Source organism: Oncorhynchus clarkii, chromosome 3, assembly GCF_045791955.1.
Source record: "Oncorhynchus clarkii lewisi isolate Uvic-CL-2024 chromosome 3, UVic_Ocla_1.0, whole genome shotgun sequence".
Lineage (NCBI taxonomy): Eukaryota > Metazoa > Chordata > Actinopteri > Salmoniformes > Salmonidae > Oncorhynchus > Oncorhynchus clarkii.
In genome coordinates this window covers 36,323,881-36,347,034 of record NC_092149.1, presented here as the reverse complement: position 1 = coordinate 36,347,034, position 23,154 = coordinate 36,323,881, and the positions used below count along the sequence as shown (strand labels likewise).

Sequence of the window (23,154 nt, the reverse complement as noted above, 5' to 3'; positions counted from 1 at the left end):
ATGGAGGTGAGTGAGAAAAGGAGCAAATATTGATGGTTAAGACCGAATAATGACGTCACAACAGTCTAATCCTAATGTTAATTTAAGATGAGATATTCCTAGAAGTATGGCTTCTCATGTGTATTTTAGAAGCTGGCTGAAATTCTCACTCCTTATCAACGCCTCGAAAAGCCTGACCTTGCCGCGCCAAGTACTTCACACACCCCAACAATCTAAGATTTCTCCTCGCTTGTTGCTGCTGTCTTTCCAGCTCACGTGAAAGTTGCACATTAACAGGCTTTGGCTCCTGAATCTGAGTCGTCACAGCTAATTTGTGACACTGGCTGTCTTAATGCGCACTAAATTTCTCCAGTGCCGCCTTCCAATTTTGAAAGCCAGTCTTGACAAAATCTGAATCTGCTTTTGACGCAAGCTTAGACTTTTGTGTTGCAAAGTATTTAGCACAATAGAAACAGAGGACCCCCTTTAAGGAGGGACTGTAATGGAGCCCGGTATAATCTTTAAACCATTTCTCCTGAAAGTAGTGTGTCCTATTTGATAGGGTTTGATTAGGTAGGGTTTGACTAGGTATGACATTCACATTTGGCTGATTTGGGCAAAGACCAAGCTCCTCCTTTCCCTCTCCTGCACCTTCATCTTCGCCTGCCTGTCTGCTCTCTCTCTCTCTCTCTCTCTGTCTGTAATTGTCTCAAACTCACTCTCCCTGCTTGATTGTATTATCTGAAATACAGTACAAGACAGGGCTTAAAGGTCACTTTGATTTCACCAGTCCCCAAATGCAAAACTAGATTTTGAAGCTGGTGGGCTATACAATCGTCAAATAAATTGTGTCGGAAATAACATCAACGCCAGTGGTCCAGTTCACACTTATCATTGATGGCACCCAGGATATATCAGTTGAGTTGAGCAGGAGTCAATATGTTTGACTCTTTGTAGATGCAGATCTACAACCAGAAGGAAGAATTCCTTGGACTCTACGAACTGTCATCAACGACAGGGCAAAATATAGCCAAGATGACATGTGATGTGATGATGCGTCTAGGCCTTCCTCTGTCCCAACTTCGAGGACAAGCCTATGACGGTGCCGCAAACATGGCTGGACAATTGCAGTGGGTGCAAGACATTTTAAGGAAAGAACAGCCGCTGGCTATGAATTGTCAATGTGGTCCACACTGCGTGAACTTAGTTACGCATGCTACCTGTGGAGCCTCTCCACTAGGAAGAGATTCAATGGGTCTGGTGCAATAATTGGGGGGCTTCTTTAATCAATCTAGCAAGTTCAAGGTAATTTTCCAGGAAATCGCAAAATCAAAGCATGGTTTCACCTCATTGAAACCTCTCTGTCCCACCAGGTGAACTGTTTGCACCCCTGCCGTCCACTCAGATCTCAGCCAGTGCTGACAGCCCTTGAAGAAATTGCATCATGCAGCACATTTCTAAAAGGGAACACTGTGCTCGGCCTTGTAATGGCTGAAGATCTGATGGGGGATTTGGAGTGCCTGAACCTACAACCTATTCAGATGCCTCATATCTGCAAACCTACAAAGTGTTACACCGGTCAGGCTGCAGCCCATATACATCCAGATGCCCAGTCTTTGTACAGAGCCCAATTATACAACACCTTGGACACGGTGAATACTCAATTTATAGAGAGGTTTGATCAAACTGGATTCCACAAACTGCAGCAGCTTGAAAATGTGCAGCTACGCGGAGACTTGGACAAGGTGGTAGACGAGTATCCTGAATTCAAGACTACTGCAGGTGCAGCTGGCCATGTTTGGGGCTAATTACACATATCAAAAGAGCTCAGATGTTGCTAACATTATTCAGGAAATGTTGCCAGAGGTGAGAGGTCTCTTCAGTCAGGTGAAAGCTTTAGTAAGTCTTCTGCTGGTCGTCCCTGACTCCTCTGTAGAGGCTGAGAGGAGTTTTAGTGCCCTGAGGAGGCTTAAGACATGGCTTAGATCACCGGTGAGTCAAACAAGGGTGAATAATGTGGCCATGTGTCACGTGCACCAGGAGAAACTGGACAGACTGCACCTTGAAGGAATATGCCAGTCTATTATCGGTGTCAACGATAAGCGCAAAAAGGCCTTTGGATCCTTTGCTTGAAGAATGGCAAGTCAAAACACGTCATTGCCTGGAGATGAAAGGATAGGAGAAGAGATGACTGGAGAGCAGGGGAGAGGAGAGGAGAAGAGATGACTGGAGAGGAGAGGAGAATATAGGACCGGAGGAGAGAGGACGAGTGCAGAGCTCAATGTTGACTCCATGTGTCACACCCTGACCATAGTTTGCTTTGTATGTTTTGTTTGGTCAGGGTGTGATCTGAGTGGGCATTCTATGTTGTGTGTCTAGTTTGTCTGTTTCTGTGTTTGGCCTGATATGGTTCTCAATCAGAGGCAGGTGTTAGTCATTGTCTCTGATTGGGAACCATATTTAGGTAGCCTGTTTGGTGTTGGGTTTTGTGGGTGATTGTTCCTGTCTTTGTGTTTGCCACACCAGATAGGGCTGTTTTCGGTTTTTCACGGTTCTTGTTTTTGTACATTGTTCTATTTTCATCTTTATTAAAGATGTATCTAAATAACCACGCTGCGTTTTGGTCCGCCTCTCCTTCAACAGAAGAATCCCGTGACAGAATCACCCACCACAACAGGACCAAGCGGCGTGGTAACGGGCAACAGCGGCGCAAAGAGGAATGGACATGGGACGATGTATTGGACGGCAAGGGTTGCTACACATGGGAGGAGATCCTGGCGGGAAAGGATCGCCTTCCATGGGAACAGGTGGAGACAGCTAGGAGAGCAGAGGCAGCCGGAGAGAGGAGCCGGCGATATGAGGGAACACGGCTGGCAAGGAAGCTCGAGAGGCAGCCCCAAAAATGTCTTGATGGGGGGCACACAGGAAGTATGGCGAAGCCAGGTAGGAGACCTGAGCCAACTTCCTGTGCTTACCGGAGGGCGAGAGAGACCGGGCAGGCACCGTGTTATGCTGTGGAACGCACGGTGTCCCCAGTGCGGGTGCATAGCCCGGTGCGGTACATACCAGCTCTGCGTATCGGCCGGGCTAGAGTGGGCATCGAGCCAAGTGCCATGAAGCCGGCTCTACGCATCTGGTCTCCAGTGCGTCTCCTTGGGCCTGCGTACATGGCACCAGCCTTGCGCATGGTGTTCCCGGTTCGCCTGCATAGCCCAGTGCGGGCTATTCCACCTCGCCGCACTGGCAGGGCGACCGGGAGCATTCAACCAGGTAAGGTTGGGCAGGCTCGGTGCTCAAGAGATCCAGTGCGCCTAAACGGTCCGGTCTATCTGGTACCACCTCCACCCACCAGCCCTCCGGTGGCAGCCCCCCGCACCAGGCTGTCTCTCCATCTCATCCTTACAGGTGCTCCCGACTGTCCAGCGCTGCCGGAGCCTTCCTCCTCGCCAGCGCTGCCAGAGTCTCCCGCCTGTTCAGCGCTGCCGGAGCCTTCCTCCTCTACAGCGCCGCCTGAGCTACCCGTCTGCCCAGCGCCGCCTGAGCTACCTGTCTGCCCAGCGCCGCCTGAGCTACCCGTCTGCCCAGCGCCGCCTGAGCCACCCGTCTGCAAGGAGCCGCCAGTGCCGCCAGTCTGCAAGGAGCCGCCAGTGCCGCCAGTCTGCAAGGAGCCGCCAGTTCCGCCAGTCTGCAAGGAGCCGCCAGTGCCGCCAGTCTGCAAGGAGCCGCCAGTGCCGCCAGTCTGCAAGGAGCCGCCAGTGCCGCCAGTCTGCAAGGAGCCGCCAGTCTGCAAGGAGCCGCCAGTGCCGCCAGTCTGCAAGGAGCCGCCAGTGCCGCCAGTCTGCAAGGAGCCGCCAGTGCCGCCAGTCTGCAAGGAACCGCCAGTACCGCCAGTCTGCAAGGAGCCGCCAGTGCCGCCAGTCTGCAAGGAGCCGCCAGTCTGCAAGGAGCCGCCAGTCTGCCAGGATCCACCAGAGCCCCCAGTCTGCCAGGATCCGCCGGAGCCGCAAGTCAGCCAGGATCCGCCGGAGCCGCCAGTCAGCCAGGATCCGCCGGAGCCGCCAGTCAGCCAGGATCCGCCAGAGCCGCCAGGATCCGCCAGGATCCGCCAGAGCCGCCAGTCAGCCAGGATCCGCCAGAGCCGCCAGTCAGCCAGGATCCGCCAGAGCCGCCAGTCAGCCAGGATCCGCCAGTGCCGCCAATCAGCCAGGATCCGCCAGAGCCGCCAGTCAGCCAGGATCTGCCAGAGCCGCCAGTCAGCTAGGATCTGCCAGAGCAGCCATTCAGCCAGGATCTGCCAGAGTCGTCAGCCAGTACGGAGCTGCCCCTCTGTCCCGAGCTGCCCCTCTGTCCCGAGCTGCCCTTCTGTCCCGAGCTGCCCCTCTGTCCCGTGCTGCCCCTCTGTCCCAAGCTGCCCCTCAGTCCAGTGGGGTCATTTAGAAGGGTCGCCGTGGTTAGGAGGCCACGGAAGCGGACAATGTTGCGGACTAAGACTATGGTGAAGTGGGGGCCACGTCCAGCACCAGAGCCGCCACCGCGGACAGATGCCCACCCAGACCCTCCCCAATAGGTTCAGGTTTTGCGGCCGGAGTCCGCACCTTGTGGGGGGGAGGGGTACTGTCACACCCTGACCATAGTTTGCTTTGTATGTTTCTATGTTTTGTTTGGTCAGGGTGTGATCTGAGTGGGCATTCTATGTTGTGTGTCTAGTTTGTCTGTTTCTGTGTTTGGCCTGATATGGTTCTCAATCAGAGGCAGGTGTTAGTCATTGTCTCTGATTGGGAACCATATTTAGGTAGCCTGTTTGGTGTTGGGTTTTGTGGGTGATTGTTCCTGTCTTTGTGTTTGCCACACCAGATAGGGCTGTTTTCGGTTTTTCACGGTTCTTGTTTTTGTATATTGTTCTACTTTCATCTTTATTAAAGATGTATCTAAATAACCACGCTGCGTTTTGGTCCGCCTCTCCTTCAACAGAATAATCCTGTGAGACCATGGCTATGGCCTTACATACACACACAATTCACAATGCAATGTCTAATAATACTTCCACCCTACTGCTCATTACTTTATATACACCAAAAACAAACAATTTAACTAATTACTACTGCCCAAAACCTGGTCTAACCTGAGTTTGTACAAAAATACACCCTGCATCTCACCCTTCTTTTTGCCAGTATTGTAGATATTGACCAAACATATTTCAGACTTTCCAGAGATAATCCGTATTTTCCATTATCCTTAGGAGAAAGCTGTCATCGGTAAGTATATTGCCCTAGACTGAGAATAGTATCTAGTTATGGTAGGGGTGAAATAAGTATAGCCAGTTATAATTGTAACGGTTTAGCAGATTATAAAAAAAGAAGATCAGTCTTTACATGGCTGAAAGAAAAATAATATAACATGCACTGTTTTAGATGAAGTGGTGTGGAAAAATAAATTGGGTGGTGAAATAATTTTCTGTCATGGACAAAGGAACTCAAAGGTTGTGATATTAATTAACACAAATGTTGAACTGAATGTGCAAATAGTTAGGAATGATTCACAAAGGTGGATCCTTTTGAATATGAAAGTGGATGAAAAATAGATTTGGCTCATTAATCTATATGGTCCAAATCAGGATGATCCGTCTCATCCTTTCCCAATGAATGAAGATTATGGTAAGGAATTCTTTCCAAATAATTTAACAAATTGAAAATTAACAAATGTATAGAAAGATCAGTGCGAAGGCCAAATTACAGAGGAATAACTTTTTTGAGGCTATTAAATCCTTTCAGTCTGGAAAAACCCCAGGGCTTGATGGCATACCGGTAGAGGTATATCAAGTATTTTTTTATATACTTAAAACAATCTAACAATGGAGCTTTAACTACTCCTATAGAAATTGTAGTCTGTCAGGTACTCAGCGGGAAGGTCTGATTTCTCTATCATTAAAACAAGACCCAGATGGCAAATATAAAGACCCAGTCTATCTAAAAACAACTCTTACACTTCAATGTTGTGATGCAAAAATACTAGCAAAATGCATAGCACTCAGGATGAAAAGGGTTTTAAAAGGTATTGTTCATCCTGATCAGACATGTTTTTTACATGGACGATACATTGGAGATAATATACGACAACTACTAGAAATAATAGAACATCATGAAACATGTAAGAAGCCAGGAATGGTATTTATAGTGGATTTTGCAAAGGCATTTGATAAAGTAAGACTGGATTTTATTTATAAATGCCTGGATTTTTTCCAATTTTGGTAATTCTCTTGTAAAATGGGTAAAACAATAATGTATAGCAACCCCAGGTGTAAAATAGTAAATAACAGCTACTTCTCAGAGTTTTGAATTGTCAAGAGGAGTTAAACAAGGGTGTCCGCTGTCACCATATCGTTTCGTTATGGCCATCAAAATAATAGCTATTAAAATCTGATCCAATAACAACATTAGAGGATTAGAAATCCAAGGCTTAAAAACAAAGGTGTCCATGTATGCCGATGACTCAAGTTCTATATTAAGTCCATAAGCTATATCCCTGCAATGTCTCATTGAAGAGCTAGCTAACTTTTCTGTACTCTCTGGACTAAAACCTAATCATGATAAGTGTACAATATTACGTATTGGATCCTTAAAAAATACACATTTTACATTACCCTGCAGTTTACCTATAACATGGGCTGATGGTGAAGTAGACATACTCTGTATTCATATCACAAAAGATAAGCTCTCCACAATGAATTTCAATAGAAAACTTGTAAAAATAGACAAGACCCTGCAACCATGGAGAGGTAAATACCTGTCTATTTATGGAAAAATGGCCCTGATTAACTCCTTAGTCAGATCTCAGTTTACTCACTTACTTATGGTGCTGCCTACTCCTGATGATTCATTTTTTCAAATCATATGAGCGAAAAATATTTAGCTTCATCTGGGACGCTAAACCAGACAAAATAAAACGTACCTATCTATATAATGAATATGAACTGGGTGGGTTGAGATGATTAAATATAAAAGCACTAACCCTCTCTCTAAAAGCTTCACTCATTCAAAAGTTTTATTTGAACCCTAAATGGTTCTCAAGTAGATTACTAAGAAAAGCTCATCTATTGTTTAGAAATAGCCTTTTTGCCTTTGTGCAGATTGCCATGTCTCATTTTTGATTAATTGAAAATGATACCTTTTTCAAAGTATCTGTCTTTTTCAAACAAGCATTGTAGAGCTGGCTACAATTTCAATTTCATCCCCTTGAAAGGATAGAACAAATATTATGGCTGAACTCAAATGTGCTGGTTGATAAAATACCTGTATTTATGGGAAAGATGTTTGAAAAGGGTATTTTGTTCTTAAATTATATTGTAAATTGGAATGGTAGACGTATGTCCTTCATGGAGTTATCAGAATTGTACAGAAAGGTCTGCTCAATCCAAGAGTACAACCATTTGATTACAGTATTACCCCAAAAATGGAGGAGGCGGGAGGAGATTGGGAACTGGTCTGTCTGCCCAATATAAAGGATCAAAACTGACGGAGGAATAAAAATAGCATAAATAGGAAAGAATACCAGTTTCATTTGAGGACCAGGATGATGACAACTGTGCCATACAGATTGCAAAATAGTTGGGAAGAGATTTTTGATGTACCAATTCCATGGTACAGGGTGTATGAGTTGATATATAAAAACGACGCAAGATTCAAGACATCGTGCATTTCAGCTAAAATTATTATATAGGATTCTTTCTACCAACAAACTGTTGAATATTTGGTGCATAAAATACACCATTTATTCTGGTATTGCCCTCAGATAGCCTGTTTCTGTTCTCAGATTCAGGAATGGCTGAAAATGCATAGCATTGATCTAAAATTAACCCTGCAAATAGTACTGTTAGGAGATCTGGAGAGACTGGGTCAGTCAATTAATAATATACTAAAACTCTTAGTAAAAATATTTATCTTCAACTCGCAATCTGTGGATTCTTTTCGATTAGACAGATTGAAATTGTACGTTAAACATCACCGTATAGTTGAAAGATATGTGTTGCGTAGAAACCCGAAGTGGGTGGCCGGCAGAGATAGATGGGATGGGCTGAGGGAAGCTGAGGGTTGGTATGTGGAATTGGAGACAAGTGGGAGTGGAGTTGCTGTGTGGGCGATTGACCATCATTCTAAGGTAAAAGTTTTTTTATTTTTAAGTAAAAATAAAACATAATAAAAAGTACATTTGAATGACACTGAGTGGCAGTGTTTTTACAACTAATCCCGGTTTGCCTGAGGCTGATGCCATGCCGGTGTTTGTACACAAACATATACACACATACAAGAACACACACATACATGTAATAGTGCCAGACATGCACACAAACATATACAGTTGGCATTGCTGTTGTGATTTTAGTTGTCCTTGATGCCCTTTGTTTTAAATGTATTTTTAATTTTTTAATAAAAAAATTGCATTGTGTGCTGTTTTCTGTCTTTTCCTTTTTTCTCTTTAGTTCATTCTCTTGGTTGTTGGTGCATTGTGGGGTTCTTGGAGGTGGGGAATGGAATTAATTGTATTTTGAATTTTTCTTCCTGGGGGGTACTGTGGGAGGGGTCTCAAATGGTTGAGGGACAGCTATTGGGGAACTGTGGGAGGATCTTGGAGGGTTCGGGTTCACATTTTTTGGCCTGGTGGTAGATCGGTCAACATGCCCTTGAGCAGGGCATTGACCCTGGATGCTTCTGTGTGTCGCTCTGAATGGGAATCTGTTGGATGACTGGTATGATGTAGTTGTTGAGCGGCTTCACTGCAAGTGTATTGTATGTTTCAAATATTCAATAAATAAATAAAAAGTTTATTGCATGTTCAGAGGATCCCTTAGCTAATACTGTATGTTTTATTCCACAGGAGACAGATGCATGATTTATGATCTTATTCATAGTAGTTAGCTTTGGAGGGCAGCTTCTCTAAAATGTTTACAGTCTCATAACATGGTGTGTACAAACCCTCCCCCACCCTGTGTATAGTCAAATATAAATCATAATTGTGCTGGCGAAACAGTGTCAGCAGCCTCTAACCAAACAGTGCCATGTTACAGTACATATGCTGTTTAATCATAAGTAAACAGTCAAAGCTGTGTGGAAACATAAGTGGGAAGGTAATTATAAAAACCCTCACATACTCCTAGCATATGTTACATGCAAGGGAGGGAGCAGATACCTTGTTTAGTCCAATGTTATTTACCTGCTGGGTCGATAAACTAGAATTCATAGAGCAGATATCTTATCAACTCACAAAATACCAGCACATCCACCAAAGCACAAAATGTGCTAAATATACTTGAACTACACATGAATATTTGTACCTCAACGTGGGTAGAAAGAACCAAAAAACTTATCCCAAAAGCATACCCAGGATGAAACCAGGTTTGACTGGTATGGCCCTCAACAATAGTCTATAATAGCCCTTACTTTCATCCTCTTCGGAATTAAATAAATATATCTCAGTCTTCCAAAATCAATTGCACAAGACATGGTTGGAGTGTGTTTGCGCTTTTGAGAAAAAGAGTGACCTTGTTATAGTACTGTAGGCTAGAACCGTGGATGTTCTCTGCATGATTAAAGAGTTTTATTTATTGCCTAATAACTTTGGTTCAGATGTAGGATCTTAATTTGTTGCTGAGAATTTTCCTGTGCCACAGGAAATGGAGATGAGTTTTGTGATTTACCTAAATTCACTGAAAACCTGCACTAGCACACGGTTATTTTAACAGTACTGCACTTTTCATGTAGCCCAATTTCAGCCAGCTAATTGCCTAACCACGGTTCAAGCAACATTATGGACTAAAAGTTCAAATCCAGTTGCTGCAGGATTATACTGCGACAATACTGGTCAAATTAAGATCCTACATCTGTAGGGGACAGTGTTATTTATTATTCTTATGGGTGAGCATGGTCACCCAGAAAAGAAAGTAGTAAAAGTATGAGGTTGTAAAATAGCTAGCCAAGAAGATTATGAGGAAGGATAAAGTGGATATTTGGATGGGAGCTAGTGGTGTTTACTGTCCTGAAGGGAGCATGCTACCAAAAAAAATATTCACAATAAAAATTGGTTCTGGAATCCACTTCATCTCCGCATTCTTGGGCGGCTATGCTTCCGGGATGAGATCGTTTTCATGTTTAATGTATTATGTGTGTTTTGTGCTCCAAGTGTGTTTACTAAGACTTGGCTCTTAAAAAAAGAAGAAGCTATTTTTAAGTACTACAGCATTTTTCACACATTCTGATGTGAGACATTTATTCCTGCAGAACTGGGTGGCGCTGGATGATGTGGTTGATGATTGGTTGCTTTCTAGTGCAAGAAGATAAGCACATTTTGTATTCATGCCTTGTAAACCAATCTATTCTGAGCGATGCCAGTGGTCCATTGCCTGGGCTAAACAGTCCAATTCAGCACATTAGCCAAATGCCATTTTCAGGAAATGTGTTCTTCTCTCATGGGCCAGCTGGTTGTTACCTGTTACCGCAATGGAAAGGAAGACTTGATTGAGGGAATGGAAGTGAACTACAGATGGTCAAATCCATCTACCTTCATCACGATACTGTATATTGTATGTGCATATTAGAATGAAATACAACGAGTCTTTTCATGAGGAAACATATTGCTTGTCACAACAGTTTAATGTGATATCAACATGTATAAGCACTGCATTGGCATAATATTAAAGTGTAGATTTTTTGTCAGCATAATATGGCACAAAAACAGACAAAAAAATAAGCATTTTTCATTTTCCCAAACATTTTAGAAATTCAAATACAGATAGATATGTGTAGAAAGTTTATTCTATTCCAGAAAGCAAATATTTGATTCACAGTGTTCTGGAGCAGAAACAAAAGAATCATTCAAGAGTCTTAATTCATCAAGAGAGTCTTCATGAAACACACTGATAACGAGTAATGAGGGATAAAAAAGTAATCATTTAACATGATTATCACTTGATAGTCTCTGGGTTGCATTAATCCGTAAATACAAAGTGAAATAAATAATTAGTAGTTCCAAATAATTAGTAGTTCCAACGATTCTACGTGCAGCTGAGTGTAATTGTAACGTCCTTATGTGGTGGTAAGTGAAAACATGACAAGAGTCACGCTGCTTGGTTGGGGATTGTGGGGGAACGTAAATTGCAGGATTTGTAATCTGTGAGTAGCAGCAGTTTCCACTCCATGCATGTCCTTGTTTTCCAACCTTACCCTAACACTTACCTTAGCCACTTGCTACAGTAGCATACCTAAACTTAACCTTACCCTGCCTACCACTTACCCTAACCACTTCATAGCATGCCTAAACCTTACCCATTCTAGATGTTCATTACTGACATTAGTTTACGCTTAAGTAAGAGTGTGCAACTGTGCCTCGCTATGGAGATAGCCACGCACCGTACAATGACCACGAAGAGAGTTTCCCATGGCAGTACTCAAATATATACAAATCCGTATGAGAGAGTTTTCTCCTATACCATGGATAGAAATAACCATGTTTTTTGTTTTTTGTTTTTTACTGTATTCATTATTGTTCTCTATCTAGAGTAGGCAATCCCTGATTGGCTTATGTTAACCAAACAAAATATTTAAAGAGTATTAGCTAGCTTTTGACACATAAAATGAGAAGAAGTAACTTTTTTTCAAATCTCTCTCACATATACTGAACTACCAAACATGGATGTGGTGTTAGCTGTGAAAAGGAGCAGGATATACTTTTGTGAGAATAATTGTGTGTGTTCTTTCTGTCTACTTCTGATTGTAAGTGGTTACCACAGACAAACAAAATCTTGGCACTCTGATCTTTGAAGATTTTTCTTTAGTTTACTCTCTAATGATGGGCAGAAATGAAAGTCAAAGGGTAACGAGATCCCACACAATGCCTTTGAACCACATACAGCACCTGTACAAGCTCTAATGTACAAGCCAATGTCATGACAAAACAATACGCCATAAAACATGGACTTTCCATATCATACACCAATTCAATAAATAAGATAAAGTAGGCTTATATTGAGTACACATTAGAATATTTTTTAAATAGTTTATACAATAGCGTTATTAAAAATCCCAACTCGTGTTTTTTCTTTTCATTGCAAAGTCTATTACAGATGGCAAGACAGGTTTAGGTTATACGGACAACATTTCCCTTGTATACACGTTGGCAACTCACAACAAGAGAATTGACCATTACATTCAAACAACAAAATGTTTTCTCTTCAAACAGTATTCAACATTGAAGACAAAATTACACTGTGTACATTTTTTTATATTCTGGGCAATATCTAATAGAGCAATAGCTAATATGTTTTAACAATTCAAAACTACTCCATCATAGGCTACTATGTAACATATACAGCAGTAACATCAGGCTTTAATGTGTAGAGTGAAGCTATATTACAGACACTCATTTCAATAGCTACTGAAGAGAGCAGCAATACAGCATCACAAAGGACCAACAATATGCACATGCACATGTAAGACGGCAAATGACCAAACATTCACAGTTTTGATGTATAATAAGATGGCCAGTGAAATATCAAAGTCCACATTCTCTCCTTTCCCGAGAGTCAGACTCTGCAATCTTCCTGTGATAATGACAGAGAGAACGAGAGAGAGGAAGCAAGATAAAGAGAGAGAAAAAGACGCTCACTACACACGTCCAGTATGGCACATCGTCTGGCGTGGCGTTATTTTGACGATGGAACAGCGCTGATGTGGACATATGTAGCTTGAACGATATCCAGTTTTCTTCATATTGTCTTCATACCATTTCTGAATCGAAACATGGAACCTCATAGCATTATGTCTCAGGAGGACCCTTGAAAACAGCCAATCATCATGGCCGTAGTTGAGCTGGCACTCGGTGACCTCCAATCAGACATTGGTGCAGTTGGTGGAGGGCGGTGTGTTGTCCACCTTGCTGCGGAACTCCTTGAGTTCGTTGAGAGGGGAGTTGGTAACCTGACACCTGAACACCTGCTTGTAGGCCTTCCTGAAGTTCTCTGAGAGGAAGGCATAGATGACAGGGTTGACGGAGGAGTTGCTATAGGCTAGGCAGTGGGCCGCCACCCGGAACAAGAAGGACCACTGGGTCAAGGGGAAGTTGCCAAACTCCACCCACAGGTGGACCACATGGTGGGGGAGCCATGACAGGCAGAACACCACCACCACTACAAGAACCGTCTGGGCAGTCTAGTGGAGAGAGAGAGAGAGGAGAGGGGAGGCACAGGGTAAAAGGTCTTCAAGTATGAAGAATTGAATTTACCTTTCATTAATTTAAAAAAAATGGACTTCTGAACGCATCTACTAATGTCAATACATTGTCTAGTTGTTATAACTATGTGCGTCCACTAAGCATGTGACGTGTATAACCTTGTCCCTTTATGAGATTGTCTTTCAGTAGAATCTGGGATGTTCTCATGTCTTTTGCCAAAACTAGCAGAGCTAAATGTGGCATCTGTCAGATGAAATGCCAATTTCATGCTTGCTGGCCTGCTCTGGCTTTCCCCTGCATTCCTGGCTTGCAGATTGATTTACCGCCGTGTTCAATAATTAGCACGCAACATGGGAGATATATTAAAGAGCGGGAACATACAGAGAAGGCATTGGGGCAGGGCTGGAGATGTTTACAAATGTGTCTGCTTCCTTTCCGCTGCTATTTGAGTGTCTGCCTGCCACAGCAGTTCCTGAGCCCCGCTAACAGGGAAGCGCATGGATCTTCTCCAGGAAACTGGGAGGCGATGCTCAGAAAAAAGGAGGGAGGGAAGGAGAAAGGGAGATGAAGGACACAGAGAGAGGAGTGAGGCGGGGAGAAAGATAGATGGTCAAAGACCGATAGGAACACTCACTATAAAAAAACAGACCTGTAATATAGAGACAGCGAGATGAGACACAGAGGGATAGATGTAGCTAAGTAATGAATTGAATGAAGTGAGGTTTTCAGTAAGCTTGGTGGCATCATGAAAATGTACTTAAGTCCAGCTCAAATACCTACCATTCAGCACTACAACCAGCCCAAAATCAACATCAACCACATTGTTGCAAAAGGCACAGCCGCATAAAAAAAATCTCCCTTTCACCTGTTCCCAGGTCTCCCGTGAAGACCAGCAGAACTGACTGTACCCTGAACTCCCAATCATTCAGAGCTGTCAAATTGGTATGTGTAGTGTTCAATTATTCGTTCAACAGTCAAATCCCAAAATTAAAACGGAAATAACCTTGCTCTGTTATTTATTTTACCCTCATTAGTCAAGTCTAGGTGTTTGAGTCTATGTGTTCGTTTCTCTTGGAGAACGAACACAGCTAATTTGATGGTGACAACTTGTGAATCTATAAATTGTTCTTGGGCTCATATATGGAAATATAAATATATAAATCACTGTCTTAAGCTACTGTATATGGTATGGAAGAGGAATCTGAATCTGTTTGTATAGTACAGCACACATACACAACCAACACACACACATACCCAAACACACACGCCCACACACACACAGTCAGAGGGGCTCAAAATCCCCCAAAAGACTAAATCAATGAAGTGAAACAGTGGAGGTAGGACATTGTGACTTCCCCTCTGCCATCCTCACATTGAAGGGCTTTAGGTCTCCATTTAGAGGCTATTGGAAGAACAAGTCCAGCATTGGCATCCATAACAATTCCTGTGTGCTGTTAAATTAAACGCCTCATTGAATGAAATAACAGAGTAAAACTGTTAAATCTGCTAATTAACTGTGCCTCACACCTCCTACACTGGGAATTCATTAAAACATAGTGGCATGTCAATCAAAAACAAACCCATTGCCTACTCCAGGGAACACCTTTTTTTGCCTGAACAGCCTAAAGATGACTGCAATCGCTAACAACCGTCTGTTGACATTTCATTTATTTGAGTATGTCTATTATGAAGTGTCATAAAGTACTGGAATTCATATCCCATTTATAACCAAGTGCATGATACAAGAAATCCATGTTTATCTGGCCTCCATTGATCTCCCATGTTACGATTCCCTTTTATAATAATCCAAACACATGGTCAAGATTATTTTTGAGGAGTGGATTGAAAGTAAAACATTTGCTTAATACACCTGTCAAAGTGAAAGGACAAAGAGGATTACAGGAACTTTCCTATGAGCACAAGATGTTGAAAATATGTAATTTTTTGTTGTGCTGGGATGCCACACACGACAGTCTATAAACACCCTGTCCTCCTCCTGTGTATACCTAGGGCTGATAAGTGGAGACATTTTATAATAGTGGCAATAGTAGCATTGTTTTCCCAGCTGCTCCTGATACGTTGCTTCACAGCATTGGATGAGTTACTGAACTGATGGCTGGAGGTCGAGGCCAGCATCCTCCTACTCCTCACACATGCACACATATGCGAGCACACACACACATGCATACATGCATACATACATACATACACTGAGTGTACAAAACATTATGAACACCAGCTTTTTCCATGATATAGACTGACCAGGTGAATCCAGTTGAAAGCTATGATCCCTTATTTATGTGTTAAATCCACTTCAATCAGTGTAGATGAAGGGGAGGAGACAGATTAAAGAAGGATTTTAAGCCTTGAGACAGTTGAGACATGGATTGTGTGTGTTCCATTCAGAGGGTGAATAATCAAGACAAATTTTTAATTACCTTTGAACAGGGTATGGTGGTAGGTGCCAGGCTCACTGGTTTGTGTCAAGAACTGCATCGCTACTGGGTTTTTCACACTCAACAGTTTCCTGTGTGTATCAAGAATGGACCACCACCCAAATGACATCCAGCCATCTTGACACAACTGTGGGAAGCATTGGATTCAACATGGGCCAGCATCCCTGTGGAACGCTTTCGACACCTTGTAGAGTCCATACCCAGACAAATTGAGGCTGTTGTGAGGGCAAAAGTTGCAGGTGGATTCAATATTATGAAGGTGTTCTTAATGTTTTGTAGACACAGACACACAAGCACACACACACACAATTGATTATACCTTTAATTGAACACCTTGTGTCTTGATCTGCCTATGGACACAGCCTCTGTTTTCTTTACTCATTTGACACATTTAATTGTATTCACAGTGAAAGCTTTAAGTGTAAATAAGTTAGGCTGGTTGGGTGAGATGATTGACGGCTCAAACATGCGCATCGATTTGAATCAGGCAGCAATATCTCTTCAGCTAGGTTTCCATCCAATTGGCAACATATTTTCATGAGAATATTCAAAAAATATGCATAAAAACAATATGTGCATGTTCCCACCAGAGATGTGTTTCCATTCAATTGACTTATTGTGGATGTGCGCGATGACATAATCCACATAAAAATCACTTTTGTCATTAAATTCCCATGTACCGGATAAAAAATATATAAGTTAAATGGGTTTCCATCACATTTTCAACTCTACTGATGGTTTTGAACTAAACAAAAAGTTACATTATATAGTGCATGTGCCCCATCTGGTATTGGCAAGTGCGTTCTAGCCAACAGCTCTCAGATACAATTTTTTTTTAAATAGGCAAGTCAGTTAAGAACAAATTCTTATTTTCAATGACAGCCTAGGAACAGTGGGCTAACTGCCTTGTTCAGGGGGAGAATGACATATGTTTATATTGTCAGCTCGGGGATATGGTCTTGTGACCTTTCGGTTACTAGTCCAACACTCTAACCACTAGGCTACCTGCCACCCCAATGGCTATATAGCCTACGTTATGAGATTATAATGGACAAAATAGCGCGATAATTTTACTTGTCAAATCGCAGCCAAGCATCGATCATCATGTCACCAGACTAAGACCCTCAATATTAATTGGAAAGGAGCATCAAGCCCATCCCCTTTCACTTTCCCTCCCTGTGAAGTTCCTCGTCATTTATTTCATTTGTAGCCTAATAAACTGAAGGATGCCCTGAGTCGTAGTGGGAGGACCTCACAGCATCTAATCGAGTGACTCCGAATGACATAAAGATCCCACCTTGTCTAGCGTATTTAGCTTTGTCGACATTTGGAAAGTTTACCGACAAATTAAGGCCTGTCGTGACATTTTTTATCCGGCATAAAAAGGTTGGATTACAGTGAAGATATTCCTATAGACAAATAGTATTTCATTAATCTGAGTTTATACTCATTGAATGACATTTGAACTGTCTATATGTGACCAAATGAGAATACATTTTTGTGAACGCATAGTTCAGACCAACATGAATCTTTTATTGTTTAGTTATGCGTAAGCCATGTGGACCAGTGTCTGGGCATATTGTTAACGGCCAACACTAAAGAGCCAGGCGAGCAGCAGCAGCGGGTTGGTTTAGACAGGCAAATGGCCATTAAGAAGAGTAATGGCTGAAAGTCCAGTTTAATTGCACTTTCCCACTCTGCTGCTTCACTCAAGTGTGGTAATTGACAGGTGCTTCAGGGACATGGTAGATGGAATGTACTGCCGATACCAAGTGCCTTATATTCAATTTACAATACTCACTAAGTTTATTGGTTATTTTTCTTCACTCGACTATTATTTTTTGCCTAGAAACCTGGCAATGGGATATTGGTTGTTCCATAGTATTGAAGCTCTATGCAGGTGCGCCAGTATGTGAGGGTGGCTAGGGAGTGGTCCGGGCGGGGGCTAAGCCGCTAGTTTGAAAGTTGGAGATTTTTGCATTTTTCAAACACCGGAAACAGCTTTTTTCCTACAATCCAGAGTCGTAATCATTATAATTCATTCTATGTCAACAATATTTATATTTGTCTGCATATCTAAACATACCTCTTGAGCTGTCTGTGGTTCTTCTTTTAAAGAAAATAAATATGCTAAATATGCTTCTCTGCACCTCTGTTCAAAATCTGGGTAAAAGCATTGTGAGTTTTGTTCAGTACAATGTAGTTATTGCTTGCTTTTCTGAAGTCCACCAACCTTGCCAGAAGACATGTCAGCTAAGATAGTTAGACAAGCTAGTTACTCTAACTTGAATCATAGCATGAAATGACTTCTTGGTAGCCAGATATGAGGTTGGGAGATTGGGAAGCTATCCGTGCCTGCTAAAGCTAACTTCAAAAATTGCTAGGTGGCGAGAAACAACAACCAATATATATTTTTTACATGAATATATCTTTGAAAACATCTTATCCAAATAGTGTTTTTTAGGCTAGAAGGATGGAAGCCTTATAAATCTTAAATGATATTGAATGTTTTAACACTTGCCTAGAGCTCTTGACAACATGTCTAGAAAAAGCATTAAAGTAAAAATGTCAAAAAACAACCAAACAGGTACCCCGCCTCTTGTTTGGCATATGGCTGAGCTGAGTGATGAAGCATAACTCCTTTCAAATTCATAGACGGCTCTTTAAATTCAAGGACTGACATGCCAAGATGGTCAAACTCCTTGATATAGTTTTAACCATATTTTGACACTAAACCATGTATCTTTACATTCTTGATGTAAACAAGTAGTACAACCTTCTATTTTGGTTTATGATAAAGCCATAGTGGGTAATAGTGCTAAGCTCATGAGACATGTATAAGTTATATTCTTCAAGAGTCATTAAGTAAATACTAATAAGTGAAATGAAGATTGCACAGCTTCCTAAATCCCAGACTGTAGCTTTAAATCCCAGACTGTAGCTCTAAATCCCAGACTGTAGCTTTAAATCCCAGACTGTAACTAATGTTGGTCTTGTTCCCCTACTATTGCTGCTGGACAACTGGTGTGGGAGACTGTAATACTCCAACATACTGCATTTGTGGGGCTGTCCGCCATACACTAATGATCACCATCAACAGTCAATATGAAAATGCGTGAATGGTTTTACATACCTTCTTTTTCGATGCCTCTGACTTTCTGGACATGTTTCTGAGTTTTTTGTGCAGGTGATTTAAAACCTGAAAATGCATAAATAATTGTGTGATGACCTATCAAACGATGAATTAAAGCCTGTGCTATAACAAATATGTAATAACATTGTATTGAAATAATTTATTTTCTAAGGCTATCTAATTTATGTCTTAGTTGTCCCCACCTTAGATTACACAAACTGACATATGTTGACATATGTTGAGAAATTGGCAAATGTAAAGGCAATTATCTATCAATACAATAATAAATAAATCAGGATTGCCTGCGTACCTTTGCGTAACAGAACGAAATCAGCAGCAGGGGCAATACATAACCAAAAACAAACGTGCACACAACATAGACTTTCTTTTGGTTTTGATCGGGCCACACTTCCCAGCAATAGGTGTGATTCTCGTCTCTCTGGTATATGTTGTGTATGACCGCGACTGGCGCCGCCATGGCCAAAGAGAGTATCCAAATGACCACCACTCCGATCAAAGCGTGCTTTGACACGCGGATGTAGGACGACTTTCTGGAGTGAACAATGGCAATGTAGCGGTCCACCGACATTGCGGACAAGGTGAAAATACTGACCAGCATGGAAACCGTGAAGAAATAATGAATAAACTTGCAGATGAAGGCACCCAGAACCCATGTCGGCATCATGTAAATAGTTGACTGAAAAGGGATGCAGAAAAGCAGGTAGGACAGGTCGGCGATGCTAAGGTTGAGGATGAATATGTTGGTGGTGCTCCGTGGTTTTCCGGGTTTACTACGTGCCAGCACCGTGATGACCATGGAGTTTCCCAACACTCCAAGCGTAAAGATGAGTCCGAAAACTAAAAGCGTAATGAAGTTGTCCATGCCAATCCCGAACAGAAGTTTCTGATTTTCCTCCTCGACATCCGTTCTGTTGAGATACCATGATGCAAATTCGGTTAGGTTGTCCAAACCAGACGAGTTCATCACTTTTTCTAGTGCTGAACTATTTTCAAATTTAACTGTAGGGCGCACAAATGCCTTCATATGTCTTCATGGGTCGTTTGACAGTAGCTGGCAGACGTTTTTGCCTATTCAGATAACAAAAGCATAATTTGTTTCAAAGTCTCTTGAGCCTCTTGAATACAGCCATCACACAATATCGTATCTCAATTCGTTACAATGTTCCTCATTGTTTTTCGATACAATGTAAGTGAAGATACTTTTTACGATACATTTTGTCAATATGTCTGAAGTTAGCTGCCCAGAGTGTACTGTTCTATATATTATTGGTGCGTAATGCAGTTGCTGTCTCCACCTGGTGCGTCCTCAGTCGCTGGATGGCTCCGCTCAAATCCCTCCTCGCCCTATTTCCCACTACATATTATAGAAGGGGCTGGGCTGCGCGTCTCACGTCAGCTTTCAGGACCACCGCGCAAGATGTACTAAAAAGCACTCCAAAATTAAACTTGGCCTGTCCACGTTCTCGCGGCCATAATTATGCACAATGCGATGTATAAGATATCGAATGACATCATTCTCTTGTAGGCTAACATCTGGGGTGATTGAAATTGCTAACAGAAGTCTAATATACACTGAGTGTACGAAATATTCGGAACACCGTCCTAATATTGAGTTGCAGCCCCTTTTGGCCTCAGAACATCCTACATTTTTTCGGGGCTTGGACTCTTCAAGGTGTCGAAAGCATTCTACGGGGATGCTGGCCGATATTGACTCCAAAGATTCCCACAATTGGCTGCATGTCCTTTGGGTGGTGGACCATAATTGATACATAATTGATTGAGCGTGAAGTACGTGACACTCAAACGGGTGCGCCTGACTTACTACCATACCCTGTTAAAGGCACTTCAATATTTTGTCTTTCCCATTCACCCTCTGAATAGCACACATACACAATCCATGTCTCAATTCGTCTTTAAAACCTGCCTCCTCCCCTTCATCTACACTGGTTGATGTGGATTTAACACATAGATAAGGGATCATAGCTTTCAACTGGATTCACCTGGTCGGTCTACGTCATGGAAAGAGGAGATATTCCTAATGTCAAATCAAATTGTATTTGTCACCTGCCCTGAAGACTTTACGGTGAAATGCTTATACTTACAGGCAATTAACCAACAATGCAGTTCTATGCAAATAGTCCGGCGGGCCATTTGATTAATTGTCCAGCATCATCTCTTGAAAATGTTGTGTACACTCAGTGTAGTTGGCATTCATCATGTCTGTGAAATGGGCCTGTTGGCTTATGAAACAAGGGGTTGGATATGTGGTTAGCCAATGAAGGATAGTGGTCCAGGCTTGACAAACATTACTTCATCCCAAATTATTATAATATATATTTTTTTTAAATGACAAGCATTAGCTCCTCTCTGATAATGGTAAATGATTGTGCCTGGCTCTTGTTCTGGCAGTAGGCCTAGATGTAGGCATGTGTTTGGGGACAGGATACTTCATGAGATGGAGGCATTTACAGTAAAAGATACAGAATCCACAATAGCCCATTAGTATATCCCCCTTGGGTTCTCCCCTGTGGATGGCCCAATGTTGGTGCCATTTCTCTGCTGAACACCATCTGGACAAGGGAAAGTGTGCTCCCCAGAACAAATCATTTCAGTTATCTCTTCTATCCTTCAATTTGCTTCCACTCGCCCATATAATTTACTAATTGATGTTACAGCCCTCTGGTTAATGGAATTCTCACATATGTGCAGGACGAAACAGTACAGACAAGATTCATGACTGGTGGATCAGGCTTAAAACACACACATGGATACACACACACAGACATACATGCACAGACACACACACACACACATATGCACTGTTACGGATACAGGTATCCTGTGTGTGTATCCTGTGTGTGTATTTCTTTTCTCTCCTCCTCACAGGTGGCAATCATCATTCCCCAATCAGTCATCAATCAGTCGCTAATCAGAAGACACACCTCCTGTTTCCATTACCCTATCACATTCTCTTTCCCTTGGTTTAAAAACCCTGTCTGTTGTTTGCTCTAGAGCTCAATCGCTCTGTCAATGCCATCTGTCTGTAGAGCTCGCTGTCAATGCCATCTGTCTGTAGATCTCTTGTTTGGTTTTTGCAACTACATGCAACTACAAGATGTCACCCATGGGCATACACTAACGGTAGGAATACTTTGTATAAAAACACTAGTTAGAACTGGGCAGACCACCCACTGTATTTTTAGTTAGTTAGCTGTTGGTGAAGTAGGCTTGTCTAGCTTAGGGGTGTTTTTGGATACTTATTATTTCTTTCCTTGGGTCCAGCTCAGCCCCTTTTCCTGCTCCCCCCATTACCGTGTTTTCAAATAAACCATGAATTTGACGGTAATTTAGTTGTCTGTGGTTGTTTCGTTCTCACTCTTACTTTTTCACTATTATAATTTGTATGAGTTATGTTACGGGTCTCGTTACCACCCCCCACCCCCCCACCCCCCCCTAGACTGTCGGGCCAAAAGGGATTCATAACATACACACACATGTACGCACACACAAACACACTATGTGGGACTTTACAGTTCTTTGGTAGCATATGGGACTCTTATAGTACACTGAGTTATGACCTATTGTCCAAGATAGTGAATGTTAATTAAGATTAGACAGTGTGACACAAACCCTGCTGTGGCCTATTGTTGGGGTGTCATAGAGCTCTTGGGAATGATTTACCAATATACCTTGAGCTTTTAAAGAAAAACAATAATCATGCTATAACTGGAATTGAGATGGAACTGACCACCATCTCTTCTCAGGACCTCCAGGCATTCTGGGGGTTATTTTTCTATGCCTGTGTTAATGCTATGGCACTGGCCTAAGCTGGGAGATGAAATGGAATGGACCCAGAAGTTCAGCAAGCGCTGCCCTAGAAGCTATGGTAACAGGGCCACGATGCAAGGTAGCGTGTATTTCCCTCATTGTCCTGGGTCAGGGTCGAGTGGCTTTTCTCAGCCCAGCTAGCGCCAAGCTATCAGTGCATGCCCAAACACACATTTCCACACAGCACCCATATCACCCCTATCATGCAGCTGTGTTTACCCACATCAGCAAAGAGTCATCAACAACAAAGGCAGCATGAAGTAAACCTGCCATTTGAGTCAGAACCACTCCATTGGCTTCAATACCTTTTGCTTCACAGACAACAAAGGCATTGTGGACGAGAGAGTTGATTTATAAGCTATAGCTTAGTCTTCATTTGGCTGAATGTCATTCTTTACTGCACTCTGTCATTCAAAGAACACAAGGAAAATGTACTTTAGACAGCCCTAGTATTTTCATAAGACATGATCAATAACATGCAGGTTTTATTCGCTGGGATTAATGCGATTGAGATTCAAA

The 23,154-nt window shown here is 42.4% G+C and overlaps 1 protein-coding gene across 1 annotated transcript; it reads right to left on the bottom strand.

Annotated features, from left to right (window-relative positions):
• Positions 1-12,260: 12,260 nt before the first annotated feature.
• Positions 12,261-19,831, bottom strand: LOC139405950 (galanin receptor type 1-like). The gene is made up of 3 exons (XM_071148406.1): positions 19,097-19,831; positions 18,787-18,852; positions 12,261-13,175 (listed from the first exon to the last, which is right to left on the bottom strand). Exons 1-3 carry the CDS (start codon positions 19,829-19,831, stop codon positions 12,858-12,860), a joined length of 1,119 nt encoding a protein of 372 aa, XP_071004507.1. The 3' UTR covers positions 12,261-12,857.
• Positions 19,832-23,154: the final 3,323 nt, after the last annotated feature.

What these genes read in the sequence shown, in the direction of transcription:
- LOC139405950 (XM_071148406.1), bottom strand. Translation starts at nt 19,831, where the DNA reads ATGAAGGCATTTGTGCGCCCTACAGTTAAATTTGAAAATAGTTCAGCA. An exon ending in TTTCGTTCTGTTACGCAAAG is followed by an intron (nt 18,853 to 19,096) that starts GTACGCAGGCAA and finishes ATGCATTTTCAG; the next exon opens with GTTTTAAATCACCTGCACAA. An exon ending in CAGAGGCATCGAAAAAGAAG is followed by an intron (nt 13,176 to 18,786) that starts GTATGTAAAACC and finishes TCTCTCCACTAG; the next exon opens with ACTGCCCAGACGGTTCTTGT.